The 18,192-nt window shown below is 37.6% G+C and overlaps 1 protein-coding gene and 1 long non-coding RNA gene across 3 annotated transcripts in view; one reads left to right on the top strand and one right to left on the bottom strand.

Annotated features, from left to right (window-relative positions):
• The window catches only part of LOC141363944 (uncharacterized), a 65,773-nt gene that overhangs the window by 2,167 nt on the left and 45,414 nt on the right, over window positions 1-18,192 (top strand). The gene's annotated exons all lie outside the window — the stretch shown is intronic.
• Window positions 1,329-17,467, bottom strand: lrrc17 (leucine rich repeat containing 17). The gene is given in 5 exon segments (XM_055190126.2): window positions 1,329-1,588; window positions 1,590-1,879; window positions 5,104-5,259; window positions 11,014-11,848; window positions 17,273-17,467. Coding segments are annotated over 4 exon segments (1,320 nt in total). The 5' UTR covers window positions 11,759-11,848; window positions 17,273-17,467; the 3' UTR covers window positions 1,329-1,459.

Here is an 18,192-nt window from a genome sequence, read left to right as displayed (position 1 = left end):
GGAGACTGGTGCTTATCTCCCGACAGCATCAAGTTTCTCATGCTAACACATTGACCCCAGGGGATCTTATGAATAACTTTACAATATTTTACTCAAAGTCAACGAAAATCGAGCAGGACCAAAACATTTTACAGCTGATCGCTGTGAAAAATGCTAAGCAAAGGCGTCAAGTATAACCGCTGCAATGACAGTGATCTTAATATGACAAAATAAGTGTTTTGATTTATGCCATTAATGTTTTTTTTTTAGTAAGTGTGTACAACTAGTCAACTAAATGAATATAAAATGGCAAAGATGAATGCACATTTATACATTGAATTAATAGATTTCTAGCATTTTGAAACAAAAACTGTCATGGATTTATTGCATTTTGTGGAAAAAATAATTAGTTTTTATAATAAATCTTTGAAAATCAATTTATGGATTTGAATTTTTTATGTTTGTATAACCTAAAGATGCTATGTGAAAGTTTGTAACAGAAAATAGTGGTTTTCATCTTGTCACTTTCTTGGTATAGAAAACACGTTTTTACCGAAATTTGTCAAAATGAATTTATTGCGTTTTGGAACCAAACTCTTCGTTTGTAACCAAACCGTTCATGGACCCCATCTACTTCCATAGTATGCTTTATTCCTGCTATGAAAGCAAATGGGGTGCACAAACGCCCTGGCTACAAACATTTCTCAAAATTTCCTCCTTTGTGTTCATCGGAACAAAGAAATGTATACAGGTTTGTAACAACATGAAAGTGGGTAAATGATGATAGAGTTTTCATTTTTGGGTGAACTATCCCTTTAAGTTGAAACAAAATATATTTTTACAGCATACTTAGCATTAAACAATCTATGCAAATACATGATTTGTGTGTGGTATATATGATAATCCAAGCATGCATTCAATTTTCAGTTCATATAGTAAGCATTACCATTAACTGTCTTATTCTTTGGTCTTCTACTTTTCATTGTTTTCCTTGACACTGCTGGCAGTATGCTATTTTGCCAAGCTATGATAGAGATAACACATATGGTTTCTTAGCAAAGAGATAGTGAGTTACCACCCCAGTCATGCAAGAATGCATGTTTAAAGGGTCATGAACCCAGGGGTTAACATTATTCTTGATTTTTTGACCACGAGTGGTCATTGACAATAAGAATGGGATGTGATGACTTGGGATCTTTTCCTGATTTTACTTCCCTCTGTCCCTGTGTAATTTATATAGTCCACTTTACTGTCTAATAAAGAAAAAAAACTCAAACTTTTTTTATCTAACTTCTGGCATCACGCCTTGCCATATTTATGTATGGCCTTATTAAATGGACAAACATTAGACCATCTGTAAAAAACCTTTTATTTATCATGATTCATTTACAAAATTACTCGTAAAAAAAAAGAAATACGTCAACATCAAACAATGTTCTGTTCATGACAAAGTAAAACTGCGTTCCCAACAGCGATCGTCTTAATTCAGATGAAAGACCTCATATTTCTGTGGTCTTTTGTAAGGTTTTGGCCCAAATTCCTCTTCCTTTATCTCAGCAATTAACTCCTGAGCTGTGATGCCAGCCGGATCACCGCTGGGTGTCTGTCTGGTCGTATCGCATGTCCTTAGGACAGTCTGCATAGGTCTTCACATAGCTCTCCACCGAACTACCTCGAAGATTCTCTGGCTCACTGCAAACCAGACCTGTGTGATAGACCCCAGGGTGGTGCTGGAGCCAATAGATCAAATAGTGAATGTTGTAATCACAGATCCAAGGGTTGCCACCCAAAGATAGTTTCTTCAGGAAGTAAAGGTCCTCCAAAACACTGTATTGGAAATTTTGCAGGCTGTTGTTGGAGAGGTCCAGCTCGCTCAAGTACAGAAGGCCTGCAAAGGCAGCTGGACAAAAGCAGGGAAAAGTGTAAATAGATTGACTTAGCATTTTTTATTATTAAAATATTTACTAGGCTTTTATGTGAGCTCAAAGAGTCAAAGTAAAGCTGCAATCTGTAACATTTTTTGTTAAAAAATAAACAGAAATCAGTTTGTGCACAAGTACATCAGTTTTCAAAACTGTACCATTACCTTAACTCTTTCCCCACCATTGACAAAAAAATTGCATTAAAAATGTGTTTCTGATGAATTTTATGTTAATCTGCAATACCCGATTACCCGCTAGGTGACTTACCCAATTTATGAAAAAACTGAAGCCAAAACGTTATTTAATTATTTTAAACTATGTACGTTTTGATAATCATTCTGAAACTGACCTCTAAAAAAATTCCTTCACAAAAATTCAATTATTTCATTGTTTTGCTGAAAAAATATTTTTAAAGAAAAATACCCATATTTAAGAGTTTATAAGCAGAGAAAAAAAATAAATAGGATGAAGCATTTTTTGTTCTTTCATTTGATATATTTGTATGTTTAGATATTTTTAGATGAAAATTTTCCTGGAAGGCATTTTGTGAAAGTTTATGAAAATCACAAAAAATGCTGGCGGGCAACTTTTCAAAAAATGGCTGGCCGGGAATGAGTTAACCTGATTCACAACTATAGCTTATAATAATGATTGACCTAGCAATTGGTTCAGATTTCCCTGGAAATAGTTTTTTAAAAAACCTAAAGAACGTGAAGTAACCTGCAGTTTTATGTTTCGAACAGAGATGGCGAGAGAGAGGCAAAATAATTGTTTTTGTAAATAATATATATTCGTTTTTCAAGGTACTATTCAAGAAAAGCGCTACATGTTACTAATAGATTTGCCGATTTGTGTGAATGGCCCTTTAAACAAATTTACGTCGCATTCAGACAGCCAGTGATGTTATCGCTGTGTGTCGCCCGTCTCTTTCAATGAGGCGTGTCTAAATCTGCTTGTCATAAACAAATGAGAACCATCCACGCCAGTAACTTACTAGAGAAGGATGATGTGAACTTCAATGCTTCGTTCTCATTGGTAGTCGCTTCCGAAATTCGCTCGACATTTGCATAAAGTTAAACTTTTCTTAACTTTCTTGCGTCGCTGGACACGTCCATATGGTCGCCAACGGTCACTTTCGCTTGTGCCGCCGGAAGTCGCCCGGTTATCATTGAAATGAATGAGATCGCGTCGCTCTGCTACTGCTGGTCGCTGGCTGTCTGAATGGGGGGTTACAAACAGTGCACTAATAACCACATTAAAATGTTGGTGTTTCCATTTCCCTGAATGACAGTGTTGATATTTTACTTGTTGAGCTTTTCTGATAATTCAGATAACATATGAATAAGGAATACTGTATAGGCAGCCCTTTGTTTACATGACGAAATTGTGATTACATGATAACAACCGGCTGCAAGTACATTATCCCACTTATTACATGGCTATTTACCTAATATGTAAGGTAAAGAACATCAGATACTGTATACACTACTGAACAGCTAAAGCAGAGGAAGTATCTGGTTATAGTAAAATGAGAGTGATTTGTAAGCTAGTTTCCCTCTCTGTGATCTCTGAAGTGTGACTGATGAACTAACCAGAGGGCATCGTCCTCTTCCTGTGTCTGTAGTGTGACTGAATTGGTGTAATCATCCCTCGCAAGGGAACTTTTGGATGACACACCCTCCTGGTCTGTTCATTAGACCCCTACACACTCTGATTAAAGGGATAGTTCACCGAAAATAAAAATTCTTGGAGGAATGTCTGTAACAATATGAGAGGGAGTAAATTACAGAATTAAATTTTTTTTGATGAATTACCCCTTTAAGTGAATTTTTTTAGAAAGGTTTAAATATCCTCATAATTTACAGCAACATTTTGCCCTGGTAAGAGAAAACAAATTCGGCCGGAAAAAGTATTTTAAGAGTTGTTTACATATCCATATTTCTAACTAATGATAAGAGTTTAAATTCAGTTCTGGAACTAAAATGAAAGTAACTAAACTTGAGGGAAACCTTCTGCCATGTCAGCTATAAGTAGCCTACAAAGTTTACAAGCAATAGCAGTGTGTTTAAGTTCAAGGAACCCCTGCTCAGTTTCATTATGGCATTATAATGAAATGTGCTGAGGTTTTTGTTTTCTCCAGGCTTGATGAGATTTGTTGATGGCTTTGAACTGAGCTGCATGGTTTTAACACTTTTTTTTACCTTACTTTCTGTTTTCTACTCTCCAAAGCCATAAGCCTTTTAGATCCTTTTATTTACTTTTATTTACTTTTTTTGAAGAGTGATAGTGGGAAGACACATACTGTAGGTCATATTCCTTCACCAGCAGTGATTTATTCATGCAACATGGATTGAAAACGACTGCTTTCCCTCATTTTAAAGAGCAACTATTGTCCGATTCACGATTTTACATTTCCTTTGGTGTGTTAACGATATGCAACAGGTACAAACCCCAAGGTAAACGATGACGCGAGTTATCGTTTCCAACATAAATCTCTTTTCTTGGACTACAACAAACACATGGATTGTAGGCAATAGTTTACTTCCTGGGATTGGTGATGTGAACAAGACCGACATTATCATAATTCCTCCCGCTTTGACTCACAGCCTGTAAGTTAACTCCTGTTAGCTTTGCATTGTGAGCGAATCTATCAAACATGGTAAGGAGCGTCACATTTCTAGCTGATGTCAGAGGTATTCAGGCCAATCCTAGTCTCAGCCTCAGATGTCACGCCCACAGACTGTTGGCTAAACGTCTGATGTTTTCGTACACTTTTCTGGAAACCCTGTAAGAATGTCAAAGTCGTCTTTGATTGGTTGAAATAAACCGGATTTCCAGGAGACGCGAGTGTCGCGATTAGTTTCGGTCCCTGGAAAACAAAGCTCTGACGTTCCATTGAGGAAGAGAATCAGTCGTGTTCACATGGATAATAATAACCAGTTATCATGATCAGCTAAACATTGGATTCTCAAAAAAAAATATATATAATGAACTGTATAAGGATTCAGAAAGCATTTGTATACCCTACAATTGCTCTCCAAACACTTCTCTTTATGGTTCTGTGCTCTAAGTTGCTACAAAGCTGTCGAAACTGGACTAAACACCAAAACTAGTTGTTTGTACGTAACACATTGGCTTGTCTTGTTCATCCTCAGGAACTGAAAAGGTTATGTCTTGGCATTGTTGTGTACTGCCGGCTCACCTGTGTCAATGCTTTCCAGTCCGTTGCTGCTCAGATTCAGGAGTTTTAGGTCTTTAACATTCACAAACGCCTTAGGTCTCAGCTGCTTAATGCTGTTCATGGATAGATCCAGTTTGACAATATCCACCGGTATATCCGCTGGCACTGATTTAAGTTCTGTAGAGAAGAGATTTAGCATTAATGTATTTGGTAAACGATTGTTCAAATTACATTCATACTAATATACAGTGTCAGAAAATTGGTCCCTATAGCTATCACTAGGGCAGTACCCTTTAAAAAGGCCCTAATACGATACCTTTAAGGTACAGATATGCATATTGGTATATGTACCTTTGAGGTCCCAATATGAACTCTTTAGGTGGAAAGGTGTACTTTTTGAAAGGGTGCCGTACCAGTGACAGCTAGCGACCACTTTTCTGATAGTTAAAGAGATAGTTTACCCAAAAATAAAAATTCTGTCATAATTTACTCACTCTCATGTTGTTTCAAACCTGTATAAATTTCTTTGTCCTGATGAAAACGAAGAAAGATATTTTGAGAAATGTTCGTAATCAAACCATTCTTGAGCCCTATTCACTTCCATATAGGAAAAAAGAATATTATGGAAGTGAAAGGGGCTCAACAAACGGTTTGGTTACAAACATTCCTCAAAAATATCTTCCTTCGTGTTCATCAGAACAAAGAAATTTATATAAAACTTACAAACGCATTGATAATGCAAAGTTTTACCAGTTAACATAACATACCAAAATTATATTGTACCAATGTTCTGTAATATAGTACCATTATTATGCATGACTGTTGCAAATCAACAATAATTTTTTTTTTAGCTTAGTATTTATTATAACTGGCATTGAATTACAAATTACTAGACCAGAATCAAACCAGCACTGCATAAACTATAATATCTTGGAAATTCGGGTCTTAGTTGATTGAGTCTTGCAGACATGCAGAATTTTTATTGGTACTTCATACTGACATGCCATTAATAATACAGTTTTTGTAGGTTTTGAAATGGATTCTTTTTATTTCCTAAGTGAATGTTGTGTAGCGCAGTACAGCCCATATGTTTTCGAGACACTTTAAAGAACTTTCCATAATTCCTAATTATTTCCAGCCGAGCAGCCATACATGGAAGCATCTGTCTCCGCCATTGTTGAACGTTTCCTAAAGTTGGTTCAGTGTTGGTGGTCTGTAATCCTTCAAACAGTTAAAGATAATGGCACTTACAGTTGCAAAAACAAGGTAGTATCTGTAAATAGACCTTAAACAACGTTAGGCACGTATGACAGTATTAGTGGCACAGTGAACTCTATTTATTTTGAAAGATGTCAGCGTTATACACTCATTGGTTCAACCCATGCTTTTTAAAAGGCTTCATTAAACCACACGGCCACACGTTATTTATTATTATTACCACAGAAAGATATTTTAAAAACTTTCCCATTGGAAAATGTTTCATTGTAACCAGTGAGAATTTGAGGGACATCACTGTCTCTGATACTCGGAAATGCTGTCATGCAGCTGATCAGCTTGAGAGATGCGTCGCATGCACAACAGATACTGTTTGTAAAACAAAAATGAACCAAGAACCTTTGGTAAAACAGAAATGTTCTTCAGATGTTAAAGGTTTTTTACACTCTTAGAATGGGTGGGTGAAAAACAACACAATCTGTGTTAGTTTAGCGACAACACACTAAACGGGTTGTCCCACAAAACACACATCTGTGTTATTATTGAAACAACACATTTTCTGTTACTTTTAACACAAAATGACACATAATCTGTTAAAGGCATAACACACAAAAAATTTGTAAAAAATGAACACATGCTCTCTTAAGAAAAGAAATGGTTCCTATATGGCACTATGTGTAGCACCTTTACATTTAAGAGTGTATGTAAAGTGTGTTTTACGGTACAGTACTGTACTGCTTTGGTCTGGATGCTTTTGAAACAAAACCAAACAATTAGATGTGATGATGACTAATGCAGGGAAAAGCCTTTTCTGAAGCTGGGAAACACTAAAACTTGGCTTCCAGTCTTATAGTTGGGTTTACTGCTGAAAACAGAAATTGCCAGTTATCCCTTAGGTCCTAAGACGGATGACTTAACGGTACAAGACTGTAAAGGGTTGATGTTTTCGGGAAGTCAAGATTTAGAATGCCTCACTCGGCTTCAGACTGCTGACTCAATATTTTTGGGTAAGGGGAAAAGTCTGAATCACACTGATTTCAAAACCCATCTGACTTCATTTGTCATGGCTTGTGTTGTATCACACATTTTTCGCTTGACTCAACTAACCTCAGTGACTGTGGTTTGGCGATGTCTCTCATTTTAGTATGGATGTCAGAATAATTTTGCTAGTTCGTCATGACAAAGGCAAAACCAGAGCCGTTGCTTCACAAAACAAGACAGTTAAATGGAGGTAATTTGTGTAATTACAGGTTGCATTTGTAAAATTAAAGTCACAATGAAAGTAGCAATTGTCTTATTTTCTACGTTGTGGTGTATTTCCAAGTGAAACGGCTTCTGAAGTGAAAAATAGGTGCTTGAATTCATCTATTGAGAATTGATCAGTACTGGATTGTTCGAAGTTGGGTCATGTTGCTATTAGCTAATCGCTGCAATCTTTTCCTGGACCTTGCCCACACTGTAAGCAGCTAGTTGCCAGTAATACCCAGTAATACTGTAATTTCTACAGACATTTTTACAGTATATACATGTGTGTGTGTGTGTGTGTGTGTGTGTGTGTGTTTTTGAACACGGAGGAAGATATTTTGAGAAATGTTTGTAACCAAACCGTTAATGAGCCCCTTTTACTTCCATTGTATTCTTTTATTCCTACTATGGAAGTGAATTGGTCATGATTGGTTTGGGTATAAACATTCCTCCAAAAAATATTTCTTCGTGTTTATAAGACAAAAAGTAATGTATACAGGTGACTATGAGAAAATTATTACAGAATTTTCATTTTTGGGTGAATTATCCCTTTTAGGTGCCTGAGCTTTTTGCTATCATAGACTAAGATACTGCACTGTGGTCTTATTACATACAAAGACAAATTTTTTGAGACGTCAATCATCAAAAACTTCATACGTATTTAAGCTGAAAACAGAATGGTCACTTATATTCATCTTCCTATGGGAAATTTAAAGAATTTCTATTTCTGAAAGCCGTCTTTTTATTTTCTTGTTCCAAGTTCTTCACCAAAAAAACAGTACAAGACTTGCATACAGTATAATACAGACCAGCACTGTCCTTGGTTTCCCATGGAGATCATGTATATCCAAAGCAACGAGGTATGGAAGATTTTGGAATTTAACCAATGACAAAATCACAAAGCGGTCTTATGTGATCGTTGCTCTAGCTTTGTAGAGAAATTTTGATATATGATAATGACATTCAGAAACGTTCTTGTGTCTTAACGGTCTGTATATGGCATTTATGTGTCTCCAGAGATGGGGATACAGATGTCTTGGCTGGAAATTTGGCTCAGTCCCTTTTAACTAGTTCGCTGAAACTTACATTTTGTGTTTCCAGACATTTGTTTCCATTCTGCTGCAGATATCTTACCACATGCTGACTCAGTAGAAATTATAATGTAATCTCTTTAGTAATCAATAATGTTGCTGGATGTTGACCAGAAAGGAGGTTTTTAAAGCTTTTCTCAATTTGAGTGCCTTTCTATTAAAGGGATATTCTACTTTCTAAAAAATAATCCAGATAATTTAATCACCCCCATCATGTCATCCAAAATGTTGATGTCATTCTTTGTTCAGCCGAGAATAAATTACGTTTTTTGAGGAAAACATTCCAGGATTTTTCTCAATTTAATAGATTTTATTGCATCTCTTCAGTTTACAGTTTCAACACAGCTTCAAAGGGCTCTAAATGATCCCAAACGAGGCATGAGGGACTTATCTAGCAAAACAATTGACATTTTCGACAATAAAAATAAAAATGTTTACTTTTAAACCACAACTTCTCGTCTTGCCTAGCTGTGTGATGCGCTACGCGACCTTATGTAATGCGCAAGCACGTAGAAAGGACAGGCGTCGCAAATGTGAAACGCATTTAAAAAAATAAACTGACACAAATAAATTAATTAGTATCATTCCACATACAACAACGTCAGAACGATCCTCTTTCTCCATACTTGTAAACACTGGGGCGGTAGTTTCGCATACGTCGTGCGTGACCTTTCGTTGTACGCATTATGTAAGGTTTTGCTGCTGCGTCACATGCCTGGTGCAAAATGAGAAGTTGTGGTTAAAAAGTGCAGATTTTGTATTTTTCTTGCCGAAAATGACAATCGTTTTAGTTATAATCGTCTAGTATAAGTCTCTCATGTCTCGTTTGGGATTGCTGCTTTTAAACTGCATTGAAAATGTAAACTGTTGAGGTCCAATAAAGTCTATTTAAGGGAACATAACATGAAAATCTTAGTTTACGTGCTATAATTGGGTCCCCAATGCTTCTATCAACTTAGAAAATGTGAAAAAGAACAATCCAATAACTTAGTTTTGGTAAACCATTCACTGCAAGCATGTGAAAAATAGGTAATTGAAATTTGACTCCCTTTGTGATGTCAGAAGGGGATAGTACCGCCCCTAAATCTGCACTATCCAACCACGGCACTGCTATTTAGTGCAGAGATCACCTCTGCATTTTAAAGGACACAACCAAAACCGCACATTTTGAGCTAACACTTCACATATGTACTCTAGGAACACCAAAGATTTATTTAAAAAGTCTTGTGAAATGTCCCCTTTAAATTGAGAAAAATCCTTGAATGTTTTCCTCAAAAAACTTAATTTCTTCTCGACTGAAGAAAGAAAGACATCAACATTTTGGATGACATTGGGGTGAGTGAATTAAGAAAGTGGAGTATTCCTTTCACATAAAATAAAAATAGCTCCTTTTTTAAGAGATTTAAGGGAAATCACTTTAAATTTATATTACATTTTACTTTCTCTAGCCTGGTTTTGCTAAGAAACCACTATTTAGCACATGTTGCTTTTTTCCTTCAATTTGTTCAAAAGAAACCACAAATGTTTCAACCCAACAGACAGTTTTATTTGTTTTATTGTCTTTTGACTCGTTAAAACTCCCTAGAAGTTTCCATATTCATATTTCAAGCAACTGAAGACATGTTAGAGAACGCCACTCTAAAAACTATACTAAACACAATATCTAGATATATTGTGATAAACTTATACAAATAACGAAATATTAACCAATAACTTTCTTTGCTTATGGGGATCTGTATTGTTTTTAGATATTTTTATAGTGTGTTTATTCATGTCTATTATTAGTAGTTCTTGCTTTTTATTATTATTGATTGTACTTAAAATTGCGATTTGAATTAAACTTTAGGGACGCTTGTCGCGAGTCCACAAGGCCGCACCGAAGTCGTCTTTTGAGACAGATTTTAGCAACACTCCGGAAATTGTAACACTTCAGAGCAGAAAGATGATAGATGAGACACGCGATGGACTCATAGACTAAGCGAGCATGCGCAGTTTAAGGCCACGTGAAGTACACAACACAAAAGTAAATTACAGGCTGCGTCCGAAAACGTAGGCAGCTGACTTGTTGCCTCGCTGCCTCATGAGGCAATGTCTTCGGAGGCAGCTAAGAGAAACGCTTTTGGACAAACTTCAAAGGCAGCGTGTTTGAAATATAAACAGAGAGCGCCTTTGTGATAACTAATCACATATTTGAAGACAATACTAATTTCTCTATAGAAATGCAATTAAAAGTTGTAAAAAGTGAAAATCTACATTTATTTACACTAAAGTTGTGCTCCAGCCACTTTCTTGGCCGCCACGCTTTGAGTTCTGTAAATTCACCACTTAAAATTTGTCATTATCTCCATCACTAAAAAATACATAAAAAAATCAGCCTCACCTTTGCTTCTGCAGTCCAGATAGGTTACTGGGTGCATGTAGGTATGACACTGCGTGGTCGATTCAAATCGTTTTATCGAAGCCGGTAGTGTGTGATTATCCGAATGCGGGATCGGGATCTTCTGCTCAGGGGTGCACAGCTGCTCCACATCCAGCTTCTTAAGTTGCCTCCCCTCGAACGCAGTGGGCTCCGCGCACCTGGCATAGTTGCCAATGTTACGGTTACTGGGCACCTGTATGAACCTCACCAGGCTGTCCAGCTGGCAGTCACACCTCCACGGGTTGTCATAGATCCGCATGTAACTGAGTTGAGGCATTGGGATTAGCATCTCCTCACTTGCCACCTGCAGACGGTTGTGCTGCAGCAGTAAACTCGTAAGTTTGGTCAGGCCAATAAATGCATTCTCATCTATTTGAGAAATTTCATTCTGTTGCAAGTCGAGGCTCCTCAGGTTGGGGAAATTACTGAAGGTGTTGGCTCGCAAAACCCTGAACCTGTTCTTCGCCAGCAGCAGGTGGTTAATATCCTCTGGCCAACCCGACAATACCGCTGTCAGGTGGCGCTCTTGGCAGTCAAAAAATTTGTCCCCATTGGCCGTATAATCCTTGCATTCCGCCGCAAAACGCTTGACGGTAATAGCCCGGTCTCGGCCACGCTTTCGGTGTCCTCTTCGCCTCTCGCCCTTTCGCGCATCGACCACCCAGACCACCAGAAACAGCAGCAGCAGACCGAGGAGCAGCCGCATTGCAAATGGCAGCAGCTGGCTAAATCAGTAGTGTGCAGTCTCAGGGTAACCTTGATAAGCCGAGAGCTTTGGGATGAGTAAAGGGCGTCCCTGAGAAAAGACAAACAAACCTTATTGCGTATAACCATACCGATCAGAGGCTCTATTGACTTCCATAGTATTATTTTATCCTACTATGGATGTCAGTAGGGCTTCTTATGAGTCTAGGTAAAAATATCTTCCTACATATTTTTCTATTTTAATATTCAGTGAAATATTGACAAATCTGTTGCAATGACAGTGATACATTACCAGCTTACATTTATAAGAATGTATAATTCGTTTATAATTTATTGGTCTATCGTCAAGTTTTTTCTGACATTCTTTCCTTACTCTTTTATTACTGTGTCCAAGATCAGCCAACATCATGTTCTCACTATTATTAAAAATGATCTAACACATTTGGACCCCTGCTTTCCCCAGCGATTATAAGAAAACAAAACGAATTATAACCTGATTTCAGGCATAAATCAATTTTATTATCCACACCCTGCTATGTCAACTTTTTCCTGTGGTGGATTTTACTGTTTAATAACACTGACAAATAATTTCAGTTCACACATTTCTCTTTTATGTGACCTGTTAGTCACAGTGTGCATTTAAGGCAATGCTCCCTTAGGAGTAAGGGTTTTCATTTTAAAGCCCTCCTATTGTCCACAACAATATTTGAAGGGCCCCCACTCACTTAGTTACTAACAAATAAAATATACAGTACTAGAGCTTGGCATGACTAGACAATGTAAAACTGTTACAAAAACAAACAAGTAATAAGAAGTATCTTGATTTTTGGTTGTTATAATGCTTGTTTTGAATAAAAATTAAGTCATTATAAGACCCCGTTGGAAATCTGTTGAGGCCCCCTGTTGAGAAACACTACTCAAGAGACTTTAAACAAAGGTAAAGTTTGCAAGAAGCTTGTTAAATATTTTCTTCTGCTATACAGTATGTATATGTAGATATAAGCAATACATAGGTTGACTTCCCCAAATATGTACAGACTCTCTGTGGTGCTTTTCAAAACAAACTCATTTGTTTGAGTTGTCTGACAGTGTTATTTCAGTGTGCTATACCGCCACACAAAATTTTGCTTTATAAAACGTCTCGTTCTGGTTCTTCATTCTGATTGGTTGAAACATGTTCTAAGCCGTGATAAAATACCCCGGTAAACCCACGATTCAGACCGCATTACAGGAGTATTACTGCGCCACTGTTGCTGCGTATTGGTTTATGAAAATAAACACCACACTCTTTAATCATATTTTTAATTTGTATACAATTGCACAATTATGGCGATATCCAGATAAATTTCAATAAATGTTGTTGAGTCATCTCATCAATAGAGAAAAAACTCTCCCTGAGGAGTTTCTAACTCAAATTCATATTTTCGCTATCCACTGGGTGGCGATCTTACCCAACTTAAATACTGACGCATTCACTCAACACTTGAAAACACCTTGTTTTGATCAGACAGGCTCTGAATCTGATCTCTTACAAAAGTTCTTCACAAAAATGGAATTATCTCCACTTTTAAAAAATTTGAGAGGTGATAAGAGAACAAATGAAGGTAGGATGAAACTTTTTTTGAAAGCGAATGGTCTGTTCTTTCATTTGATATTTTATGTTTATTTAAAGAAGACAATTTTTCTGCAAGGCATTAAACTAAAACTGGGTGGCAACTTAAAAAAAAATCCTGTCGGGGAAAGAGTTAAGCATGCTTCCAAGCATATTTGATCATCACTTCAACAGTTGCACAATATAAATGTTAATGTATAAATTAGATGAATGGTGATTTATAAAAATAAACACCACAGTCTTAAATTTTCATTGTGTCTTTGCTGCGTCTGTGTTGGTTGGGAACTGCGCTCTGTTTCAGTCACACTTGATTCTGAGGAACTACTTTGTTTGTGTTTTATTTTATAAAACTTATTTGTGTTTTATTTTATAAAATCCCGCTAAGGTTATGCATATGAAGTAACCGTTTTATAAACGCAATAACCCCCGCGAAGCAGTGGGGTTACAGTGCATTTTATAACAGTTAAGGGGGTTTAGGCACTCTGCTTCGCGTCGTGACTAACAACGCCCCTTAGCTGTTATAAAATGCACTGGTAACCCACTGCTTCTTGGGGCTTATTGCTTTATTATCACTTTATTGTTTTCCTCATTTTTGTAAATCACTTTGGATCTGCTAAATGCATAATGCACGTGCATGTGAAAACATTTTACCATAATAAAAATGCCACACTGAAACTTTTGTGAATGTTTCTGAGTGATGGTGTAAACAAAATATATTCTTTGGCAAATTCACGGTAGTGAACCCATTCTGTCATGCCCACGGGCTATCAAGCAATACAAGTCTAAAGACACCAATCTTAAGACGGCGTGTGTATTGAGTCTTTCAAACTTGCTGTTAAAGGATTTATGGCATTAGATCCCTTGGTCTTCCAGATATTAGTTTAACACAGAAAATCAATAATTTAGTGAAGGATTTTGGACTCTAAGCTTTCACTCCCCTATAAAACTACTAACAGATTTTGTCCTGGTGTGCACCTCTGACAGAAACTATAACATACTTCCAGCACATAGTTGTGTTGCTTTACAGACATTTTCACAGATGTACATAGTTAAATTGTTACCATTGTATTTGCAAGAATGGTTTAATCTGTCTTCCGTAAAAAAACCCAGCCATGACTACGATATCATCTGAACGATGTATGAGTCCTGTTTATTGTTTAGAATGTAATTTAAAATGTATAAATGTAAATTCTCTACAGAGACGATGAGAATCAACTTTTGTTTGATTTCTTTAAAAATGTCTAAACACTGGCTTTGTGGCACCATTAAAAAATTTTTTTTTGTTTTCTTCATTTAAGCAGCCTAAAGGGGGTCGCACATCGGACGCGCCGCTCTAAAAAAATTTAACTCATTGTTTTCTATGAGTATACGCACAACGGCGCCGACAGGGGCCAAGCTATGACTCAGAAATTTGCTTAAAACCCTGTCGCGCCACAGAGCGCAACTCACATAGTTTAACATCAAATAACATCATATTTGTCCCAAATCATTAACGATGAACATTGGTTGCTTACGTATATTTTGCATTTTGAAGTAGACGCTATCTGACTAAGCTCGAGCTATTTAATGTGCACTTCTGGTGTACGATACCTCCGAGTTGTCCTAGACACAACGCGACTCGACCCTTAAGGGTCTGTTCGAATGTCACGCCTAAAAACGCATGGAAAACACTCCAAAAGCACTTGGGCAGTTGCGCTCCTGAGGTGTCTGTCATTGGACCACAATTATGAGCTGCTCCTCCATTTTTCTGCTGAGGTTTGAAAGTAACGGGAAATGGTGAGGAAGCTGATTGGTTGGTTCTTGTCACATGACCTGGGGTGCACTTGCATTGTTTAACATTTCACATAACTTTTAAGAAAACTAAAATATAAAAAAAATATATTCAACCTGCCAAAGTGGCTAGTTGGATTGGATGTCTTACACGCCACAGCCGAAATCTACCCGCATTTGGCGGGTTGGCGGGTGTTAATGTCAAGCCCTGATTGTAGGCAACAGTTTACTTCCTGGGATTGGTGACGTAGACAAGACCGACATTATCATAATTCCTCCTGCTTTGGACTCCGCCTGTTAGTTAACTCCTGTTAGCATTGCATTGTGACCGGATCTTTCAGGCGTCACATTTCTGGCTAACGTCAGAGGTATTCAGGCCAATCACAACATACAAATTAACTGGCCAATCGGGGACACAGCTCTTTTCAAATGAATGAGTTCTGTATAAAATCCATGCGTTTCAGGAAGAGAGTGAAATCTGTAGCTACAAAAATGTACGGGTATGTGGAAATAATGTGTTTTTTTAACCATAAACCACGCAAACACAATGAATAGGTGCACTTTAATGCTCCTAATCTCAGAATTTGATTTTGAGACTTTAGCCTGGATTTCACAGACAGAGGCATATCAGAAAACAGGGTACAAAAGGTACCTTTTGAAAGGTGTACCAATAATATGTACCATTTTGGTACACAGTTGTACCTCTAAGGTACCAATGAGGTACCATATGCCCCTTTTAGGTACAAATGTGTACCACCCCAGTGACACATTTGTACCTTCTTGTTCCTTTTTTCTGAAAGTTCTCCTTGTTTCATTATTTTTCACATCAACACTAAATAAAATGAACATTTTTGATTAATAAAAAATGTATAGTTTAATTTCCCACAGCTTTTTCCATTTGAAGGTCTATGTAGGTCATGTATACACATACTACATGTTTAGGTGAATGAATCAACATAACACAATCCTTGTGTGAAACTGATGACATTGGCCGTGGTTCACTACAACAAAGCAAGGGAAGCTTCAGTGGTAAGTAGAGAAGAACGCTGGCAGTGTTCGCTGTACAACTTGGAAAGCTGAGTTTGTAATTTCTGTGCCACCCGAACTCCAGGTGATCCAGTATGAGAGAATGTTCCTGATTATTTCAGGGCCAACAGCCTCCTCCTCTTGGTCAGAGACCTTGAGGAAAAATGTACCTCCCTGAATGTGATCACCACCACAAACAAAGCTATCAGCAAAACCCACAGCGAGTGTGTGTGTAAGAGAGAGAGAGAGAGAGACAGACAGACAAAGAGAGAGAGAGAGAGAGAGCTTAGCTGGCCAGCAGTGTTTAATTAAAACCATTGGAACGTCCTGCATTGGGAGGAAAAGTCTTCAAACACAAGCATTTTTCCTCTAGGTCAGGCGTGAGTGTTTTCCATTGTTCCTTGTTGAAATGCCTCAAAGGTGGTCATTAAAAGGTTAAACCCCCTAAAAGCACTATTGAACCATAATTTCATATAAAATTGTGAACAGTTAATTTGCATTCGGCGAGTCACACCATGGGGGACGACATATTGGGATCACATGACTAATTCTACTAATCCTTGGGGGGGGGGGTAGGCTAATAGCATTATCAAACATTTTCACTTACAAAAAATGTGATGTCAGACTGAAACACTTCTTAGACTGTCTGCAACTTCTTAAATGCCTAGCATAGGAAAATTGCAATGCTGAGTATCAGATTAAATATGATCGCCTGTCAAACAGTGTATCAAAGAAAAATCACTAGATCACTCATAGACTCAGCAAACCAACAGTAATCTTTAGACCCACAAAAAAAATCTATGCTCTGCCTGTCTTGTGTTAATATATAGCAGACTACAAACATGCACCAATAATGCAAGCGAAGTTTCCAGGTGTACGTCCATCGTGCACAATTGCTTTTTACAAAACGTTCATCCCATCAAGAAGTACAGTAAGATTGCAGGAAGTGTGTGAGACCTCCTTTAGAGAACTTCAGTCCAGTGGGAACCAAGTGCAGCTGCATTCAAGAGTGCAAATATATGTCCACATTCGCTTGCATTGAAGGATAGATTTTTCTATACATAAACCACACGCATGCACACACTAATAACAGAAACCCTCAGGTACCTGTGCACAGGGAATTGCGTCCAAAAATCTCATCCAATCTGGGTATGTCCGGTTAGCCTGTTATCTCTTTGTCCTGTCATTAAGTTTGAGCTGCGCTGGATGCCTGAATGCGGCGTGCCGTTCAGCTGGCTTACTCTCTATGTGTATGTGCATGAGCATATGTGTGTGTAAGGCTCAGTGCAGCCCCCAAGCTTGTGCCTGGTTTTAAATTACATACTGTGTGTCTGTGCAGGCAACCAAACCCACATTTCCCTGTTACAACTGTACCGCCTCCAGGCTTTTAGGGAGTCTCTTTATTAGCCTGATGTCAAAGACACTGTGTGCATGGGGCAACCTCATTCAAATTATTTGGAAAGTATGTTTCTGGGCTTTTTAAAGAAATAGGTCACCCCAAAATGACAGTTCTGTTATTATTAGTTTCTTATGGACAGTGTAGTTTTAAACTTAGTCGTAATTTCTGTAGCTGCGTTAATATTTAATGCAAAGTGTTTAAAAAAATGTAACTAAACATTATGAGGACTGGTTCATTCGAGCTCTAAAATGAAATAAAACAACTACAAAACAGCAGTAACAATAGAAAGTAATAAGAAAACAGAGTGTCTATTTACACTATGTGCATATAGCATTCTTTGTTGGCAAACATTATGTACACTAGCTCCGCCCATCAATGTCTGGTTGGTCGAAACTCAACGTCGGCATCTACAATAGCTATCCATGGCGCTTCACTGTGTGACTCTGATGTGGGATATCCTGAAAGGAAGCAAAATCCTCACCCTATAGGTCAGTTTTAAACGCACACGCATTCCGCTACTGTATAGCGCCACTTTTTGACATGCTTTCTGCATCACTTTCTTGGGGTTCCCCCTTTCTCGTAATTTTGTGACTTGCAAGATACTTTGAGTTATTCGCCAAATAAAGAC

This window comes from Misgurnus anguillicaudatus, chromosome 1 (assembly GCF_027580225.2).
Source record: "Misgurnus anguillicaudatus chromosome 1, ASM2758022v2, whole genome shotgun sequence".
Classification (NCBI taxonomy): domain Eukaryota; kingdom Metazoa; phylum Chordata; class Actinopteri; order Cypriniformes; family Cobitidae; genus Misgurnus; species Misgurnus anguillicaudatus.
The sequence above is the reverse complement of the archived record's forward strand: the minus strand, read 5'-3'. Positions and strand labels throughout refer to the sequence as shown.